The 22028-nt window shown below is 39.0% G+C and overlaps 2 protein-coding genes across 2 annotated transcripts; both read left to right on the plus strand.

Annotated features, from left to right (window-relative positions):
- The first annotated feature begins 15897 nt into the window (after nucleotides 1-15897).
- Nucleotides 15898-21358, plus strand: LOC142351979 (uncharacterized). Its single transcript, XM_075404272.1, has 2 exons — nucleotides 15898-15917; nucleotides 18454-21358. The coding sequence occupies exon 2, from the start codon at nucleotides 18461-18463 to the stop codon at nucleotides 21146-21148; it is 2688 nt and encodes an 895-aa protein (XP_075260387.1). The 5' UTR covers nucleotides 15898-15917; nucleotides 18454-18460; the 3' UTR covers nucleotides 21149-21358.
- Nucleotides 17139-18374, plus strand: LOC142351980 (RNA/RNP complex-1-interacting phosphatase-like). The gene has a single exon (XM_075404273.1). It carries the CDS (start codon nucleotides 17164-17166, stop codon nucleotides 18211-18213), a length of 1050 nt encoding a protein of 349 aa, XP_075260388.1. The 5' UTR covers nucleotides 17139-17163; the 3' UTR covers nucleotides 18214-18374.
- Nucleotides 21359-22028: the final 670 nt, after the last annotated feature.

Here is a 22028-nt window from a genome sequence, read left to right on the forward strand (position 1 = left end):
GCAAAGGCAGAAAAATACCTCTACCTCTTCAAGACAAGGTAACAGAGAAGCTGGAACAGATAGTCAGACAAAGCATCTTTGAACCGGTGCAGCCAGAAGGAGTCACTAATACATATCCAGTGGAGTGGCAGAGAAAGAAGAGTGGAGAAGTGAGACTTTGCGTAGATTTGAAAGTGCATATCATTGGCAAGGTGATGGATGAGGACTACCCGATACCAGACATGGAGACAATCTTCCACAACCTACATGGGGCCTCATACTTTGGCAAATTTGGCCTCTCAGATGCTTAATAACGAATTGAACTTGACGAAAGGCAAAAGGATATATGCACAATCATGGGACTGTTCAAGATGAACCGACTACCTCAGGGATTGAAAAACTCTTCTTCAATCTTCCAGAATTGCATCTAATCAACACTCAAAGGAATCAAAGGTGTTGTGAATTTTCAAGACGATGTCTAGGTCTCTGGAATTACCAAGGAACGGTTCGACAAGAGAATGCTTGCAGTCAAGAATCGACTATGTGAGAAACATTTTACTATTAATGAGAAAAAGACTAACTCAAAACCAGTCGATCGGGTTACTTTTTTGGGATACTCCATTTCAATGGAGGGAATATTAAAAATCCTACCCTGAATTAACATGAGAAAAATCGATTTCTCATGGGGCAAAATGCAACAATGCAACTATGTGCTAACCCACTTTTACAGCCATATAGTTTACGAAAAGAAGCAACAATTACTACTGACGCCTCTGAAAAAACCATTGGAGGGGTTCTTTCGCAAGAAGGACATGAATTCATATATCTATTGAGACAGTTGACTCCAGCGGAGCAAAACTACTCGAGCATAGAGCGGAAAGAACTGGCAATTGTGTTTGTGGTCACAAGATTGAAGCAATTCTTTCCTGGAAGACAATTTATCCTACAGACGGACCACAAACCACTCAAATATCTCTTCGCACCAGGCAAAGAAATCCCAAAGACGGCATCAACTGGAATGACAAGATGAGCAATAGCTCTAATGGTCTTCGACTATGAGTTGAAACACACGCGAAGAGAGCAGATAACCCATGTAGATGCTTTGAACAGAAAGGATTTTCACGAAGACGAATCCGATAAGGATCGAGTGTGCTTCGCAATCAATAACATACACTTCGTTCAGGGTGAATTGGTGACCCAAGCTGAAATCAAAACTGAACTTGGAACAGACAGACTTTTCCAGGACATAATGAAACGAATTGAAATCGGCAATTGGAAACAATGTTCAGAAGCGGAAAAAGGATTCGAACAACACAAAGATGCACTGACAATACACAATGGAATCATCTTCAAAGGTCTTGTTCCTTTCATTTTGCCCAGACTACGACACTTGGTTTTGGCAAAAGCGCATGAGACACATCCTGGGAAGAATGCAACTCAGGCATCAGTCAAAATGATAGCATGGTGAACTGGCATTACCCAAGACGTTCAACATTTTGTTAGTAAAGGTAAGAATTTCAAATGAACAGGCCTAGCCTGGGAAAAACATTCTCTGCGTGGCCAGAGGCCCAGGTTGGGAACGTCTTCACATGGACTGCGGTTATGTTAAAGACCAGGGCAATATAATTTCTTAGTAATTGTTGACGTGGGTTCTGGTTCGATAGAAGCTTTCCCCGGGGGAAATAAAACATCAGCAGAAGTTATGTGCTTAATCAATCAGCAAAATCTGCCAATCTTGGATGCTCTGTTTTGCTGTTCCTCGCATGCAAATAACGGGTAGTTTCTGGAGCAGCCATAGAAAAAAAATTTTTGCGTGATGTTCTGGTGTTCATAGCACAATTTGGGGTTCACAGTAACCAGTGGATTGGATTGTGACTTCCACGGTTGACCAGGTATCCAGTGCGTCTTGATAAATTCAGTTTTGACTTTGGATGAAACCATTTCAGCTGCAGACGAGTTGTTGCTGCAAATCCTTAGTGAAATAAATCCTACTCATTTGAAAACAAATCTCAACTCTATCCCCTTTTGGAAAACTTGTCCTTCGTTGCCAGTCTTTAAATGAGGTCAATCATTTGAAACTGTTTTATGGTAGACTAAAACCCTATTGGATGACTTTGTCTGTTGTCTTTGGTGCACATTTGCAGAAACTGAAACTGGATAAGCAGAAAAACAATTTGCTCCAAAAATGAGGTTTTAATATTTGAATGTCTTCTCTTCGCAAATGTCGCTCCACAAAAAAAATTCATCAAGTGCTTTCTCTTAGAATCCCTCTTTCGTAAACATAGCATCTGTATCTGTTGTTGTACAATCGAAACCGGAGAAGTCCATGTAGATTGCACAAAACTTCCTGTCTCATAAAAAGTGCATCGTTCAAAGAAAGTCATTACTTTTTTTGAAGTAGAAATGATCGCCTGTTTTATTTTTTCTGTTTCAGGGGTATCAAATACTGAAAAAGTAGATAACAAATGCTCTCTACATCCTGTTTCTTATCAGCTGCTATCTATCCTTTTTCTGTGCCATCAAAATTGTGGTTATATATCGATGTTTCAGCTGGTTGTCTTTCCCTCTGGCCGCTTCTGTAGATTGTGCAATTGACCCCTTGCCGTGAAGCATCTATCGAGTGGTGCGGTGTTTTCTCACCACGTCTTTATTGATGAGTGCTCTCTGGCAAATTATATATCGCTTTGTTGTTTTCATTTTTGTGTCCCTTTTTAAAATCCTGACTGAAACAGACGCCTTTAAGTCTCCTGTAAAAGCTGTAAAAAGCTGTAAGAATTTTTTGACTGCTTGTCACTGATTGCTCTAGATGGCTGAAAAGAGTGCTGTTGTGGTTGCTGCTGCCTTTATTGGCTGATTGGCAAAAACTGATTGGGTACAGGGCGTGTCAAAATCCAACCAAACATAGTGTTGTCTCCATTGGTGGTTCGTAGGTTGCCGGTAGTGAATCTTCCTGGAAAAGTAGCCAGACAATTACGAGAGCCTATAGTCAATCCAATTTTGTTGCCCCGATTGAGCCGAAAATTGTTATCTGGCAGATGAAAATGGTACAAAATCTGTTCAACATCTTTAAAAAAACTGTTGACAACTGGAAATGCTCGATGGAAGTTGCCTACACAGGAAGACTTTCATAGGTTTTTTGCTGAAAAGTGAGCAATATCCAATCACGATGTTCACTGTGGTCACTATGTGCTCTCTATGAAAGGAAGTTGAAAATTTTTTATCTTTTTGGGTGCTCGTTTCCGAAGAGCATCAGCAATGTTTTGTGTGATTTGTCGTTTACCACCTCAACTGTCCAAAAATGCATAGACCTCGATGTTGAAATTTTTGTAGATAAGCGTGACGAATACTTACTATGGCCGAATTAATGATCTGACCCATGAGGGTTCTTAATTTTTGCACTTTGTGCGGCTCTGTACCCGTCGAATTTGACCCGTCTGTACCCATCATTGAATTCGTTACAATTTACTCATTGAATGTTGTTGCTACTATGGTCACTATATTGCCAACGTCTGCTTTGCTACTGACAGTTCGATCTGCACTGTTGATAATGTGGCTCTGAAAACGATGATTAATACTGTTTAGATTGTATTCTTTTTTCCTGTCGGTAGTCTTAGCGTTACTGATTGTCGTGTAAGACAGATGATGAAAAGTTATTCTCTTGTAGTTTGACACTACTTGTTTATAACTCGGTTGAAACTGCTTTTGCTTGTTGCTGCGTTACGACTTCTGTGTGAGCTCCTTAGGACATCTTGATGCAGTGTTGAGCATCTGTTAACAAAACATCTGATCTCATAACTGCAGAATTCTCTCTCAATTCCCTTCAAGCAGTTGATACACAAATTGTGATGTCTAACCAATTGCTGACAGCCCACTGCAGACCTGCTCAAGCAGTTTTTCTGTGACAAAGGATGTAACCTATAGAGCAGAGTTTGCGACAAAATTTGGCGTAAGGAATTGTTCTGTAGTGCTTCTGGCCGCGGTAAAATTGTTTCACTCCACGCTGACCTCTTCTCTGTGGTGTTTGTGGAGATAAAAATTCACACGTGTCTGCGTATGTGCTTGATCAATCAGCGAAATCTGTCAATCTCGTATAATCTGTTTTGCTGTTCCTTACACGCTGAGTACAGCAAATCATCATTGTGGTTGTCACTACATAATTGTGGTTAACTCTGGCAATTTTAACTACCGCAAACAAGTTTTTAGGTGAAATTTGTGAAGTCAAAATTTCTGGACCAAACGTCTCAGGAGTGAGACAAAAATGCTGAGATTAAACAATCCGGGCTGAAGCCATTGCTCATTCAAGTACGCATTCAGAGCATGCTGCGGTTTTCTAAAAATTCATATTGGTGCCTGAAGTGCCTCATCAAAAAGTCTCTGTTGTACGAGTTGCCACATTTGGAGTGCTTGACGTTGCTATATAAAACGTTTTTTAAGCAGGTCACTTTTGAGCAGTTAAAAAAACTGGATTGTCGTGAATGGTGGACATGAAAAACTGTACTTTTGACGTCAATCCAAAAGGTCAACTGGTAAATGGTCGAGAGTAATCTTTGGCAGACTAAATGTATCCATCGTGGATTGATGACACATCCACGCGGTCAGATTTTTGGGGTTATTAAAGGAACTGTTGCTTTGAGAACTGATGGAAGAGATTTTATGATTGAAGACTGGTCCAACCGCTGGGAACGTTATTAATTTTTTTTTTCTGGAATCGAATGATCCATTTGATTGCTTAATGAATGAAACAACCGCTGTGGATAACGGGGATGGCAGTGGTTTGGAACATAATTTTTGAAAATTTCAGGGATCAATTGTGGTTGAAATTGATCTGTCATTAAAGAACTTTAGAACACAGGATCTCAGGTTTGGTGGCTCGAAAAAATGAGTTCCTTCTAACCTTGAATTGCAAGCCAACCGCAACAAAACTCGAGATACTCTGTACCCTCTGTGAAGCTTTGATGCTCCCGTGTATTGCAGCTCTTTTTTTTTATTTTTTCTTGATATGCTAAGGAGTTTCTGTCACCTGCTTGCTCTTTCTTGATATCAATGTGACAGTTTTATGAGGAAACACGGTCTAGAACGTCGGACGTGAACACCCCATCCCAGCTCTCAAACTTCTATGTTGTCAATTATTGCACTACTTGTTTGCTAAATATTCGATCAAGCTCCACCTTTTGTAACAGCCTTTTGCTACTAGACTTTTCTACACCTTTTATACTACATTTTGCTAGTAACGGCGTTTTGCGAGCAGGTAACATTTGAGCAGTTGCAAGACAGGATTCTCGTGAATGGTTGACTTGAAAAAACTGTACCCTTGATGTCAATTCAAAGGGTCAACTGGTAAATGGTCGGGAGTAATCGTTGGTAGACTGAATGTATTCATCGTGGATTGATGACGCATCCACGCAGTCAGAATTGTGGGGTTGTTAAAGGAATTGTCGTTTTGAGAACTGATGGAAAGGAAATTATGATTGAAGATTGGTCCAATCGCTGGGAACGTTATTTATTCTGTTTTTTTTCTGCGAGTGATCCGTCTGATTGCTTAACAAATGAAGCAACCGCTGCGGATCACGGGCATGACAGTGGTTTGGAACACATTTTTCGAAAATTTCAGGATTTGATTGTGGTTGAAATTCAACGGTCATTACAAAATTTTTGAACACACAGTCTCAGAGTTGATGGCTCGAAAAATTGAGTTCCTTCAAACCTTGAATTGCAAACCATTCGCAAAAAAGCTTTGGCGACTGTGTTTCCTCTGTGAAGCTCTGATGCCCTGTGTATTGCTGCTCTTTTTTAGTTTTTCTTGATGTGCGTTGGACTTTGTGTCACTTGCTTGCTCTTTGTTGAGATCAATGAAACAGTTTTTTCGGGGGAACACGGTCTAAAACATTGAACTTGATCATCCCATCCCGGTCTCAAACTACTATGACGTTAATTGTTGCATTACATGTTTGCTAAATATAAGATCCAGCTCCACCTGTTGTAGTTGACGTTCGTCAAGTAGCACTTGAAGGTCGACTGCTTCTTCTGTTTGTTGCGTCTTTCTGTGTTGTTTGTTAATGGTTACTTGATTTATGGTTTCAAGTTTAATATTCACAGAAAAATTTTTTGGCACTAGGATTAGTTAAATTACTACTCTGAATGGTAGCACTTGTTTTTTTTAACTCACTGCTCAACAAAAAATTTCAAAATCAATTCGAATTTTGTAATGAATGATGGTGTTATAAAAGGTTATTAATGGTTAGATCAATCTTATGTTCTATTAGATTTTGCTTGAATGCTGACAAAGATAATTCATGTACGCTCTGCTTTGTGGGCAGAGTTTTTCTAATCACACTCGCAGAGAAACACGCTAACCCGGGGAGGATACAAATCATTTTTGCGTAAAAACAAATATCTTTGCACTTCAGTGTCAGCAGGTGAAGAACTTTAAACTCAAATCTGCTTGTGTATAGTTTTGGAATATAAGAGAATTTTTACCAAACCATTAAATAATTAAAAAAATTTGCAGGTTATAGTCTCTGAGCGTTTTAGTAGAACTACAACGTGCTATAATCCAAGGGTGAATAGGTTCTCTTTTACCTATCTATTATTTTCTGCGACAATCCCGTCAACGGCCTATGCGTTCGTTCAAAACAGAACCAGCAGACCTGTTTTGAGTGGGTTGCATCGAAGAATCAGTGGAGTGCAGTGAAAGACTCATGTGGAGGATCTCCGAACTTTGGCTTGATTAGAAGGTCTTAAATGCTATAAATTTGATGTGCTTTTAGTATCAGATAAAATAATCTATAGCACGTTAATAAAGCTAAAAATTTGATTTATTCCAAAGAAGGGACGAGCAAATACTGTGTGTTTTTGTATAAGATTGTAGGTTTGTTCACAAACAACTTACAAAGTTGTTTTTTTATTTCCGCTTTTATGATGAAAGTTAAGTGTAGCAAGTAGAAAACATATATTTAAGTTAAACCAAAGATTTGGCATCGAAAGACATAAGGAAAAAAGTTACCTTTACAGCGATGATGAATTTGAACTCAACAAATTTGACTATTCAACAAGGAGAAGAGTGGGGGGATTAACGGTTACGGACCGTTTAAATGTAGATTGTTTAATGAACTTTTTAAGGGCATGCCATTGCATAGTATCTTTTTATGTAAAAATGTAGTACGTGCGTCTGGAAGGTGGTTAGAGGAAGCTGGCGACAAACTTAAATGGTCCAAATTCATTTTGCTTCGTTTTCTCCGCAATGTTGAATTCGGATGCAAGCTTTTTGCGTGAATTCTGTAATTTTGTTGTTTTGCCCTCGAATACAAGGATACTTAAGTACCAGGCAATGGTTTTACAGTTTTTGATATCATTTTGTTATGTTTTGAGTTTATAGTGATCGGAGCACTTACATTTATTTTTTAATAATTTTGTACAAAAAATGAGATTTGACAATTTTTAGACCCACTCTGTAACAAACAAGTCTGACTTCACTTGGATTTTGTTTCAGATCCAGAACGATTGATAACACCTGTAGTGTTGTTATGCGGGAGGGAAAAATATTGATTTAAATCCATATAGTGTCATTTTTTAAACTAAAGAGCAGCTAAACAAATTTGGTACGTGAAAATCAAGCTGAAAATGGTTGACATGAATCAATTTAACAAGCTCAAGGACACAAGAAAAATTGAATGCAATCAAAAGCTTCTCAGGAAAATTCTCGTCAGAGATCTTCTCACCGAAGTATTGAAACAACTGAAAACATTTACGTAAAGTACAATTTAAAGCTCCAATAACTCTCTGAACCTAATCCAAACTATTTTGTTGTCACTCAAGACTTCAATTTGTTTTATACTCTATACATTTTAAAATATCAGGGATACAGCAATTAAAGAGCCGGCTTTGAAAACTTATGTCAGCCTTGGTCCATCACTTGTGGACGCATAGACGCAAACGAGTGGAGACATATTAGGAACAGAATTCTGTCAATATTGCAAAAAAGTCATTCAAAAATTGCCATGAGATAAGGCAACGACAAATTTTTTAGATAGATTTGGCAGTATATAAAACTTGTCGCCTCATACCGCCTACGTTAGCACATATCTTGTTGTTAGACCAATTGCTGCCGAAGAAGCCTTGCGGCGTATTATTGAGAAGTGTGTCAGAGTACGCAATGAAAACAACTTGTAGTTTCTTGGAGGAAATAGTCAGTTCTGTCTTTGCCAATTGTATGGGATTAATCATTCTATACCTTCAATGCGGTCAACTTAAGATGTTCCCAAAGATGGAGCAGCGCTCCTTATAGACGCCAAAAAGTGCATTCAATTGCCTCAGTTGACTACTGTAAAGATTATATACAGAACTGTTTTCATTTGCAATGTTCAAAATTTAAACACAATTTCATCCGACCTGCTTGTAGCCTGCACTTAATTTCAGTCCCAGGAAGGCAGTGCGCAGAAATATTTAACATCCATGACAATTTATTTTATAGGTATAGTCCCATTGATTTTATATTATAGGCACAGCCATGACATTATATATCATAGGCTTAGTCCCATTGATTGAATTCAAGCGTTACTTAAACGCAGAGCAAAAAATACGTTCACTATGGTAACGGAAAACGTTAGATGCCCAGTAAATAATCAAAAGTGCCAGTAGATTGTAAAGGGAAACGCGAACTGCTAGGTTTGCATATTCTTTGCTGTCTTGCGGAGTACCTTGCGTCTAAAATGCAGATGAATGCCCGTTTTTTGTGGCATCATTTCTTGGTAGTGAAGATTTAAGTGAAACCTTCATAGCATTTAGATGGCAAATATTTACAACTTGCTTCTGAATTGTGGAAAAGTTACAAAAACATCACCGCAAAACGTCTGCTTGTGTTTCAGAAGAGGAATGCTCACTGTTTTGAAACCAAATTGGTTCAGTCAGTCTTAGGATGACAAAATCAAAATTCTCCGATGCCTTCTCCATTTGGTACAATTTTCAAAAAATGCACCTATCAACCGTCCATGTTGAGAAAGTATAACAGCAACCCATACCATCCAATGTGCAAGCAAATGTGCTATATATCCCTTGTGGCAAAACAAAATTAGAGACAACGTCGGCGTATTATTGAGAAGTGTATCAGAAGATGCAATGAAAATGACTTGCAGTTTCTTGGAGGCTATTGTCAGTTATGTCAATGCTAATTGTACAGGATTAAACAATATATAAATCCTATGCTGTCTGCCTATGATGTTCACAAAGATGGAGCAGTGCTCCTTATATAAGCCAAAAGTGCATTCAATTGCCTCAATTGACTATTAGCTGTCAACAATACAAATTGAACTGTTTGCGGTTGCAATGTTCAAGTTTAAAACACAGTTACAGCCGATCTGCTTCTAGCTTTAACTTATTTCCAGTCCCAGGAAGGCACTGCGCAGAAATAATTAACAAACACAACATTTTATACTATTGGCATAGTCCCATTGACTGAATTCGAGCGCTACATGAACGTATAGCAAAAAAATACGTTGACGTTATAAGGCATTGCGGCAGGAACACTGGGGAAACAGTTATTTTTTCTCATGGATTTAGGTCTCTAAAAGCGTTGGATGCCTAGTGAATGCTCCAATTTGACAAACGATTGTAAAAGGGAGAGCTAATTCCTACGCTTGTCAGTTGTTCTTGGTCTGGTGGTGGTACTTGCGTCTAAAAAGCAGATGAGTGCACGGTTTTGGCATCAGTCCTTGGCAGTGAAGATTTTCTTGAAGTCCTATTGGCAACAACATGACAAATTTTTATAATTTATTTCTGAATCTTAGAAAAATTGCAAAAAAATCACAGCAAAACAATTAGTTTTGTTTCACAAGAGGATAGCCCACTGTTTTGCAATTAAATTAGTACGGCTTTAGGATGGAAAAATCATAAGTCTCCGATGGCTGTCCGTTTGTTACATTTTTCAACAAATAAGCCTATCAACCGTCCCTGTTGAGAAAGATTAACAGCAACCTATGCCCTCCATTGTGCATGCAAATGTGCGATATATCAATATTTGGCACAACAAAATTAGAGACACGTTCGCGAAAATAAAGCGTGACCTGCGCTATAACCCCGAATTGAGTCGTCACTCTATTTGGCAGTGGACATAAAATTTACAGCAAAATTATTAGCCCCGATAGCAACTAACGCATTGACATCACACGCGGCAATTAAAATTCTCAGACAACAATGACTGTTTTTAATAACTAAGTATTTTTGCTCGATTTGTGTTTTCCTAGATGAGAGGGGCAGGAACGCCTTCAAAACGCACTATGAAGCAACTAGCAACAGAAACTGATGACATCATTTTAGTTCCGGTCTTTTGTAATTGATACAACCCGACAAAAATGGAGAAAACCTATAAACATTAAAGGGATACAACACTGGAAAACTTTTCCCAAATTTGTTATATGGATTTAATCAAAGCTGCCGATGGCAAAGAGGGGAAGATGAATGCAAATCTCTTAAGAAAGTAAGTTTTTTTATTGCTAAATCTTTCAATTCTTCGGAATGCACCAGCTAACGTTAAATAAACTTTTTTACTAGTTCAGTTTTATCGCTCATCCTGTGTGCTTCACCTGTGTGGGTTGTAAGTAATGCTATGTTTTCTAAGCTTTAGAAATTCCAAAAAACGCTGTTCCAAGTAGATACTTGGCTATGCAGGTCCATATGAGTCTCACGTCAGATGTATACTGATTTACCGCCATGCCATCTTAATGATATTCGAACAATCTGTCTCCTTCTGGATCTGCTGAATAAAAAAATTCTTTTTCCGATATTTACTATATCTTGGGATGCCTAACTAAAAACATCAAAAAACAGTTCCACAACCAAATTTTCACATCGTCCTCTTGAGCGCTTTCCTGAGTCCTTCTTTGTCCGTGCATTTGGAACTTTCGACTACGCTTTCTATATATGCTGCTTTTTACGAAATGCAGAGATGCTGTTAGTTTTTATAACATTTGTGTTTAATTGTTTCTGCTCCCTCTTCAGAATCCATTTCGATGGCTTCGTCCTCTTCTTCTCTATATCTCCCTGAATTAAAAGACGACGATTATTAAGATGCAAAAACATCGAAACGAATTTGAATTTTGAACTCCTACGCAGCGCAATTATCTGTTGCAGAGGCTGCATTTTACTAAATGTTTAACAAATTGATAACAGGTAAATAATGTCAGCCACATCTTTTTTGAACAATAATATTAACTCAAATTGCCCTTCTGTCTGTTGATTGCTGCAATACGTAGAAATTATAACAACATCCTTTATGTTGGCGTGTTCCTCATTTATCTTTTGGCGTTTTGCATGAAAGCAGTTTTTGCATAACTAGTATTCTGCTCTTCTTTCTGGAAAAGAAAGTTCATCTCCGGTTGCAGTTTTTGAAAATCCCGTTCCGATCATATTTAGTGATGCCTCACAATTTCATCCATACTTTTGCTAGTATTAGGGACAGTGATGCACTCACAACCATACATCTGGTTGTATATACCAGCTTCTGCTACATTTAAAATGAACATTTGTCTCCGCTGGCCTTAATTTTTAAATCTAAAGCTCGACTGAACAATTTTGGACGGAGAAATGCGAGCAAGAAATCAATTTCGAAAGTTCAAGGACACAAAAATCAAATTCAAGCTTACGTGAATGAATTTAAAAAGTCAAGGGCACAAGAAAAAACTGAACGCAACGAAATGCCTAACAGGAGAGCTCTCGTCAGAGATCTTCTTACTGAAGTGCTCAATCGATTGAGAACTTTACATAAACTACAACTTGTAAAGCTACAACAATTCTCTGAAGGTAATGCAAATTAATTTGTTGACACCCAAAATTTCAAGTTTTTTCCATACCACCTCACTATCCTTTAAAAAATCAAGGTAACGCCAATTTAGAAAGCGGTTTTGAAACTCATGTCAGCTATTGATTGTCACTTATAGACGCAAACGAGCGGAGACGACTTTTGATCTATTTGGAAGTGAACTCTGACAATATTACAAAAATTTTATTCAAAATTGTCCGGAGATTAGCTAACGATAAATTTTCAAATGCGACTTTGGCAGCATACAACACTTGTCGCCTCATAACGCCCAACAAAAACCAAGTTTCTAAACCAGTTTCTTGCGAAGAAGTCTTGCTCCGTATTTTTGAGAAAGCTATCAGAAGACGCAAAAAAGTGGCCGGAAGTTTCTTGGAGAATAGTCAGTTATGTCAATGCCAATTGTATGGTATTAAACCTTATATATATATATATATATATATATATATATATATATATATATATATCCAAAACAGTCTGTTTATGATGTTTCCAAAGACGGAGCAGTGCTCCTTATGGACAACAGAAGCGCATTCAACTGCCCCAATTGACTATTAGCTGTCAACAATATAAACTGAACTGTTTTCAGAAGCAAAGCTTAAATTTTAAACACAGTGTCATCCGATCTGGTTCTAGCCATATCCTTTTTGCAGTCCCAGGAAGCCACTGCTCAAAAAAAATTAACATCCATGATATCTTATATTATAGTCATAGTTTCATTGATTAAAATCAAGCTCTACTTGATGGCATAGCAAAAAAATACGTTGACGTTATGTGGCATTGCGGTAGGAATACTGGGGAATCACTTATTTTTTCTCATAGATTTATCAGGTCACGGAATACGTTGGATGCCTAGTGAAGGCTCCAAAGTGACGATTGATTGTAAAGAGGAGCACTAATTCCTATGCTTGTCAATTGTTCATGGCCATGAGGAGCAACTTGCGTCTAAAATGCAGATGAGTGCCTGGTTTTGGCATCAGTCCTTGGCAGTTAAGATTTTTGTGAAGTCCTCTTATCCACAACAACACAAATTTTTAAAATTTGCTTCTCAATCTTAGAAAAACTGCAAACACCTCACTACAAAATATTTAGTTAAGTTTCACAAGAGGAACGCTCACTGTTTTGCAATTAAATTGCCATGAGATTAGCCAACGACGAAATTTCAAATACGAATTTGACAGCATAGAACGCTTGTTGCCTCATAACGCCCAACAAAAACCAAGTTTCTAGACCAACTACTGCCGAAGAAGTCTTGCGCCGGATTATTAAAAAGGTATCAGAAGACGGAATAAAAAATACTAGCGATTTCTTGGAGGCTATAGTCAGTTTTGTCACTGCCAATTGTATAGGATTAAACATTATATATAACCAATGCGGTCTACTTATGATGTTTCCAAAGATGGAGCAGTGCTGCTTATAGGCGGCAAAAAGCATTTAACCACCCCAATTGACTAATAGCTGTGAAAAAAATAATTTGAACTGGTTTCAGTTGCAATGTTCAAATTTTAAACATATATTCAACTTATCTGTTTGTAGCCTGCACTCATTTGCAGTCCCAAGAAGGCATCGCGCAGAAATGTTTAATAGCGAAGACATTTTATATTATAGGCATAAACCCATTGAATGACTTCAAGCGCTACTTGAACGTATAGCCAAAAAAACGTTGACTCTGGCATTGCGGTAGGAATACTCGGGAAACAGTGAAATTTTCTCAAGGATTTATCAGATCACGGAAAAAGTTGGAGGCCCAGTGAATGCTCCAAAGTGACAATTGAATGTAAAGGGAAGCGCTAATTCCTATGCTTGTCAGTTGTTCTTGGTCATGCGGTGGTACTTGCATCTAAAATGCAGATGAGTGCCCGGTTTTGGCATCAGTCCTTGGCATCAGTGAAGAATTTTGTGAAGTCCTCTTAGCCACAACAACACAAATTCCTAAAATTTGCTTCTGAATCTTAGAAAAACTGCAAAAACCTCACTGCAAAATATTAAGTTATGTTTCACAAGAGGAACGCTCACAGTTTTGCAATTAAATTGCCATGAGATTAGCCAACGACTAAATTTCAAATACGAATTTGACAGCATAGAAGGCTTGTTGCCTCATAACACCCAACAACAATCAAGTTTCTAGACCGGTTTCTGCCAAAGAAGTCTTACGCCATATTATTGAGAAAGGTATCAGAAGACAAAATAAAAATGACCTGCAATCTCTTGGAGGCTATAGTCAGTTATGTCAATGCCAATTGTATGTGATTTAACATTATTTATATGCAATTTGGTCTGATTATAATTTTTCCAAAGATTGATATGTGCTCCTTATAGACATCAAAAGCGCATTTAATTGCCCCAATTGACAAATAGATATCAACAATATAAATTGAACTCTTTTCAGTTGCAATGTTCAAATTTCAAACACGGTTTCATCAAATCTGGTTCTAGCCCTAACCTTCTTGCAGTCACAAGAAGGCATTGTGCATGCAGAAAATTTTAACATCCATGATATTTCATTTTATAGGCATAGTCCCATTGATTTAAATCAAGCGCTACTTGAAGGCTTAAAAAAATACGTTGACGTTATATGGCATTGCGGTAGGAGTACTTGGGAATCAGTTATTTTTTCTCGTGGATTTATCAGGTCACGGAAAACGTTGGAGGCCAAGTGAATGCTCCAAAGTGACGATTGAATGTAAAGGGAAGCGCTAATTCCTATGCTTGTCAGTTGTTCTTGGCCTTGAGTTGGAATTTGCTTCTAAACTCAGATGACTGCCCGGTTTTGGCATCAGTCCTTGGCAGTGAAAATTTTTGTGGAGTCCTCTTAGCAATATTTTACAATTTTCTTTTGAATCTTTTAAAATCTGCAAAAACATCACAGCAAAACATTTAGTTATGCTTGTTCGTGCGTTACATTTTTCAAAAAATAAACCCATCAACCGTGCCTGTTGAAAAAAATTAACACACAACCTATGCCCTCCACTGTGCATGCAAATGCGCGATATATCCCTTTGTGGCACAAAAAAAAGACACGTTAGCAAAAATAAATCGTGACCTGCGCTAGGACCCCAAATTGAGTCATCATTCCAGTTGCCAAAGTACAAAAAATATACAGCAATTTTTTAGCACTGATTGCAACGCTCGCATTGACATCACACGGCGATAAAACTCTAATAAATCAACATTTTTCATAGGTTAATAATATTTGCTCCGCTTCACCTGTGTGTCTTGTATGGTTCACCTGTGTTGGTTGTACATCATGCTAAGTATTTTAAGCTTTAGCAAATCCATAAATACATTAGCCAGTAGATATTTGGCCACGCAGTTTCTTTTGAGAATCTGCTCAAGATATAAACTGTTTTAGCGCTATGCCATCTTTGTGATTTTTAGACATTCTGTCAATTTCTGGATCTGCTGAATAAAAAAAACTCTTTTTTGATACTTGATTTATCCTGGAATGCCCAAATAAAGACATAAAAAAAGCATTTCGAAACCTAGTTTAAACATCGACTTCTGGAGCACTTTCCTGAATCCTTCTTTGTCCGTGCATTTGGAGTTTTGAACTATGGTTTTTTCATTTACTAGAATTGATAACCTGTAAGGATTCTGCCGGTTTATAAAAATGTGTTTTATTGATTAAGCTTCTTCTTGAGAATTCAATTTTTTGTCTTTTCTCTTTTTTTCTCTTTTTTTTATGTCGCCATCTCTCTGCATTCAACGGCGACACATACTCGGACGCAAAAAAATTTGAATTTTGAATGTGTATTTCCTACGCAGTTATCTCTCGCAGAGTCTGTCATGGTAATGAAGGTTTAACAGGTTAATAACAAAATGACAATGTCATCCACATACTTTTTGAACAGTTTTATCCCTTGAACTTGATTATCCCCTATTCTACGCCTTTTTCTCGGGAAGTCACTCTCCGGTCTCAGATTTTGCAATTCCCGTTTTGATCAGATTTAGAGATATTTTCACTGAGCTCTGGTTTTTGCGGTGATGCCGCAAACGATATCATCCACACGTCTGCTAGTTTTAGAGCCAGTGATAAACCCACTGCTAGATCATCTAATTGTACTTACCAGAGCCCTGTACATTTAAAATGAACAGTTTTGACCGCTCTGCTTATTAAATGAGGACCCAGGTATAGTAGCTAGGTTGCTGAAATAGATTTCTTTTTTAAAGCATTTTCTAATGCCTCTCCAACCGGCACATCGATGTAAACTTTTTACATCCAGAGATACCATCTGCTCGTTATTCTCAAGAGAATGACGCTAAAGGTTTTCTAGCATCTTGCGTGTTGGTTTCAATGTTTGCGCCCGGTAGTTTCGGGAAAAACGGTGCCAGAGATCTGATCAAGTTTTGATAACTGCTACCAGTTATCGAAAGAAGAGATCGGTGAGGTGCATCTTTTTGTGTATCTTGCTAAGCCATAAAGCCTCGATGGTCGTGAACCAATTGATCTGAGTTTTTGATAAATTTTGTCACTAATTTTCACCGGCTTCATCAATTGTTGCAGGCTGTTAGTTATCTGTTTTTCTTTTTTGATAACTATTTGGTCATTTGCTCCATTGATTTTTTGGAACTGATCCGAGTTTAGCACATCAAGTTTTTCTCTGAACGTTGACTTATAAAACTTATAATATTGTGACAACAGTACTTATAATGTTGTGCAGGAGGTGAGCCTAGATAATTAATTTGTATGGTAATATCTTTAACCCTTTGACGTGGCTCCTAGAGTCCAGCGTATTGCTGTAACTTCAAGATACAATGCGTTTTTGCGGTAAATCTAAATACACTGCTGTCATGGGGAGGGCTCATTGTTCCGTCCATTAGTTGGATCATAAATTTTTCGTTAAAATTCTCGATTTGTCTCTCCAAAGTTGGGAATTGCTCTCCCCTGTGTTTGAATCAATCATATTTGTCCGGTTGGTCTTTTATGCGATTTGTTGCCGTACCGATATTTTGATGATCTGTTGTCTGAATTTTTACCTTTTAAAGTGCAATTGCATTTGGTTTCTCTTGCCACTTATGCCCGCACCCTCGTTATGCACTTCCATGACATCTAATCAAGTGAAGACTTGCTTTCTTATTTTAGCTAATGACAACGAAAGTCAATCCCTCGTTTGAGAGCACTTGGTCCGACATTAGTCGGCTAGCTTTCACATCAATACAGTTGCCTAGATTTACAAAGAAAAAGTCATTGAAATAGTGCTTATTTTACTGATTTCATGCTGTTGTCATCCGTGTGTTTGTGGTTGCTAAATGCTATGGGCTTCGAAGAACTAAGTAATTTTTTTAAATTTGCGTCCTTATGTCCCTGGATGTTAGATTGAAAGATATACGTGATATCGGTGTTCAGCATTGAATGAAAGTTGTTTTAAGGATCAATGGTTCGTAAAATACCCGAGAGGTGGGAATTTTATCACGCTGTGGGAGACAGAATTGGAAGCTTCTTACCATTCAAGGTGCCTCTGAAAAGAAATTTTATGCATACTCTCAAAAAACCTAAAAGAAGTTGTTTTAAAGATGTTTCATTTTGCTGGGAAGAGCTGTTTTCGATACTTCGCTATAAAAAGGTACTGATGGGATTAGTCATAGATCTGTGCAACACTGACAAGTATTACGAAACTACTCATTTGGCAAAAAGTGACCGTGCTCTTCTTTATCAAAAGCTTTATTGCCGAGGGTTCGACGAAACTCCATCAGACGCTGTATTCGAACAGTTCATGTATATAGTTCAAGCTTATCAGAGAAATTATTCAGATTTGATCGGCATTCACTGCACTCATGGAGTTAATAGAACGGGGTTTTTAATCTGCAAATATTTGATACTTTGCGAAGGCTGGAACCCGGCTACAGCAGTGAATGAGTTTGAAGCTCGACGTGGTCATACCTTTGATAAACGCTTCTATGTAGATCATCTTTTAACCCTCTCTCCGGAGTTCAGAAGGTCCGAAAAAGTGTCAGAAGTTGAAAAATTTGAACTTCTTCCTTGGAATACCCCGCGTCTGCAATGCTTTGAACAATTGATTCCTATCATTATTACACCGCAGTTTGAAACAAAAGAAAACCATGAAAAGAAATTTGCGCCAGTTGTTAATATCAAAAACGGTGATAATTGTAACAGCAACATTACCTGCGCTAGCAGTTCTATGCCAACTGTAACAAACTTGGTTATCTCAAGTTCATATCGCACCGGCGATACAAAACCCAGCAAACTACACAGTCCCACTATTTCGAAAAAGCAACAATCAGTTTCGCTATCCGATAGTAGTTCCTTTGCAGGGCCTCCCAAGAAGAAAGCAAAGTGGAAAAAGGGAGAACATTTAAAAGGAAAAAATGCCATGGGAATTCAGCTCTTAAAGGTGAAAAGTGAAGAGAATGTTTCTTTGTCATCAAGTGATACAATTGTTCGGAAACGTTCGTTCAGTTTCTAACCATGGTTGAGGGAATTTTAAATGCAGTTATCTTGTAATCTTGCGGAACCCTAACCCTCTTCGAAAGTAGCTTGTGTAGTGAATTTTATTGTAAAAATACTAACTAAAATCTATTTCAATATATGCAAGGTTTTTACCTTTCGAAAAAAGTTTAAAATTATTCTGCGGTTTTTAAAATTTTTTGGCTCGTTATTTAAATTGAGGCTTGACGAAACAAAATTTTGCGTTTCTTGTTTTCAGTTGAAGAATGCAATACAACATTTTGCCGGAAAGGTGGCTTAATTACAAGCCGTTCAATCGAACAATCTCGAGATTTCTGCCATTTAAAGTTCCTTTAAAAGAAGAATTGATTCATGATTTATCGGAGCACCAAAGATTTGGGTGGAAACGATTTCTTCGACAGCTGAGCGAAGAAAACGTAAAGCTGGGCTTAGTGATTGATCTGTGCAACACTAACAGATACTATCATAGGTCCGAGCTGAATGAGTCAAGATATCCGATAATTCATTACAAGCTTGAATGCAAAGGACACGACGACATTCCTTCCTCTGAAGTGTTCTTAGAATTCGCGGCGCAAGTGAAGCAGTTTTTAAGACAAGCGAGTGACGATCTCTTCATTGGCGTCCACTGTACGCACGGAGTTAATCGAACGGGATTCCTTATTTGTAAGTATCTAATTTTATACGATGGCATCGATCCAGCTATCGCTGTGGGCAACTTTGAACAAAGTCGGGGTCACAATTTTGACAAGAAATTTTATGTCGACTATTTACTGGGTCTCAATTCGGAGAACAGAGAAACTCCGCCTAGAGATCTTATGCGATTAGACTTCAGTGTCAAAAAGTACGATCTGGCCGAACAGTATAGTTATCGATATCCGAACAGGTCAAGACCATATCGAGGTAATAGTAATGGTGGTGGCTTCAGGGGTCGGGGATCCGAAAGACGAGATGATTATCGACCCCGTGAACCCGAATACCGCCGCGAAGCACCGCAGCACCATTACTCGAATCACGAAAGTGAGCGAAGACCTGGAGGTGATCGAAGCTACGCGCAAAGAAGACATAGCCCCGAGACACACAGAGGTAGTGAAGAGCATGGACACCGGGAGCATCAAGATCGTAGAGATCCTTATTATTCCAAAGGTGATAGGCGGGAACAGTATCCGCTATATGAAGAGCGAAGGCAGTACCGGTCACCTGAGAGACGCGATGACTCCGGACGTTTTAGGCCCGGATACTCAAGACCCAGGCCAAGAGGTTTTTTGGGTCCGTTTCGTGCTCGAGGACGGGGATTTATGCCTGGACCTGACAGAGGACGTCGTGTTTCGCCTCGTGGGGGATACCACGATAATTCTTACACGCGAAAAAGAGCAAATGACAGTTATGGCGAAGATAACTATCGCAGGGACCATTCAAGGGATCAAATTCGACCTGAATACGAGAATCTGCCCTCCAAGCGTACAAGGAATGAAGACTCTTACTCATCTTCAAAGTCACAATCTTATTACGAGGACAAGCGAAGCAGCTATCTAGCTCAGCGATCTCCAAGAAGATCGCCCAACGGATCATCGAACCGGGTCTATCTGCGACCGCGAGACGATTCTCCGGTGTCGAATAGCTACAATAGGCCTCTTTCAGATGTTCATTTCAAATCAAGAGATCTACCACAGAGAGAGCGAACTCCAGAAAGATATAGGACTCCTCCCAGAAGGAACACGCCTCCTCCTGTGAAATATGATTTTTCCCAGGAACAGAAGGAATGGCACGATGATCGCAGAGTTAGAGACGCTACACCTAATTCGAGGTACCGCAATTCACCGCCTCAACGACGATCAGTTGAAATGCGACCTGTTGCTGAAGATAGATATGATTCGAGGCAATATTCAAACCCTACATACCAGGCAGATCCACAAAGAAATATATCTGACTACCGCCCAAGCACCAATCGTCGGACTTCGCCCGAGGGGTCGTATCATAGTCGTAATTCCAACCGAAACTATGTGACGGAAACCAGAACGTCCGAGAATCCTGAATATCGTGATTTCAAGAAAAGTGTAGCACCAGAATATGGGTCTTTCGTTAGTACAACAAACAGGTCTGGAGAATTTGACAATCGGGAACTTAAACGAGGTCGAGAATCGAGAAGTAATGAGCGCCTGGTTTCTGAAATCGATCGACGGGCTGATGATGAATCTCCGATAAGAAGTAAAGTGTTACGCGCGTCCAGGTCACCAGAAATTGACAGACGTCGCTCACTTGAACAAAGCTCTGCAAAGATTGCTCAGCAAGTTGTATATCGAACAGAACGCACTGCCAGTGGAATTGAGTTTTCAATCCCATCTGCAAAAGAGGAAGTGCAGACTGAAGACGATAGTCGAAGTAGAACTAGAACCCGCTCAAGATTATCGGAAGAGGGATCGACCATGCAAAGTCGAAGCAGAGGTGCTAGTCCCGTAAGCGATTCTCGTAGTCGGCAAAGATCTCGAACACCTTATGACCAGAACACGGGCGTTGGGTTCAGAGATACTAGAGATCGCGACTCAGTGTCAGAAGAGAACACCCGAGTAAAGTACGTTCCAAGACGAGAGGATGATTTTGATAGAAATAGGTCACGTGGTTACAGCCGAAGTTACTCTCGTGATTATTCTCGCGGAGCGCCTCGAGGACGTCGTTTAATAACCTCTCGGGGAATCGGTACTCGAGGTAGAAGTTCCTACAACCCGGCTGTCCGTCGAGCAAGGGGTCTGGTTTCCCTGTCTGCCCGAATGAGAGGTGGGAGAATTTCCGGCCCAGGACGGTTTCCAACTCGTGGAAATTCTTTCCGAGGATTAATTTCAAGTACACGAAGTCGCGGTTTTGCAACTCGTTCGCGGGGTCCTCCCGGAGGATTTAGAGGAGCGTCAAGAGGAGGTTTCAGGAGCCGAAGAGGATAAATTAAACATTCAAAAAGTTGCTTATTTATGAAGACGCTGTGATTACTTTCAATAATGGAGATGGAAATGATTTAGCTTCTAATTAGCTATGATACTGATTGCCGATGGCATGGAATGCTTTAAAAACTTAACCGAACTATATTTGACGTTGTAAGAATCCTCCTTTTGTGTTCTCGAATGACCATATATTATTAAATCTTTCTTATCTTGCTCTTAAAAGATATAAACAGATGTGGAAGTATGAAAAAGAGAACCTATGCGGATTCCATTAGTGCAGAGATTGAAAATATGAACATATCTAATTGCGTCAAAATAGAACACGATAGAGATGTCTCTGTAACATCAGCAAGACAGTCTCGTCTTACGCAGCATGCAAAACTGAGTAACCATATAAAGTTACGGAAATTCGTCGCCACTATAATCAGTTACGAAAGTATCAACAAGTGGCGTTGCTGTAATAAGAATTTCTAATTCAGAAAAAAATTGTGTGAAATTTGTGAACATAAATGCGCTTTCCTGAATTCTTTCAAAATGGTAAGCAAAAGAAACCCTTGGACCAGGAATAGGACGCTGTTTACCGTCGTACGGTAGCGACGCTTGCAAAACTAAATTCGTGAAATGATGCTATGTATAATGTGCCCCACCTCATGACCTCTAAACGAGGTCAAAGAAGAAGAATCGAATTAATTTTTCAGTTTTGTGCTCACAGTTGCGCATTCTCGCATTGTTAGAAATTTCTGGTATGACGGTACAACATTTGCATTCTAAGTCCTGCAAGGATGCATTGAAACAGTTCCAAGGCACCTTCAGGATCGATGAAAAACACTGTGCACGTGCCGGTAAGGGCAAGCACTATATCCTGAAATATCTAGCTCAAATG

Source organism: Convolutriloba macropyga, chromosome 13 (assembly GCF_964194025.1).
Source record: "Convolutriloba macropyga chromosome 13, txConMacr16.3, whole genome shotgun sequence".
NCBI classification, from domain to species: domain Eukaryota; kingdom Metazoa; phylum Xenacoelomorpha; order Acoela; family Convolutidae; genus Convolutriloba; species Convolutriloba macropyga.

Coding starts and splice junctions, on each gene's coding strand:
- LOC142351979 (XM_075404272.1), top strand. CDS start 18,461: ATGCAATACAACATTTTGCCGGAAAGGTGGCTTAATTACAAGCCGTTC.
- LOC142351980 (XM_075404273.1), top strand. CDS start 17,164: ATGGTTCGTAAAATACCCGAGAGGTGGGAATTTTATCACGCTGTGGGA.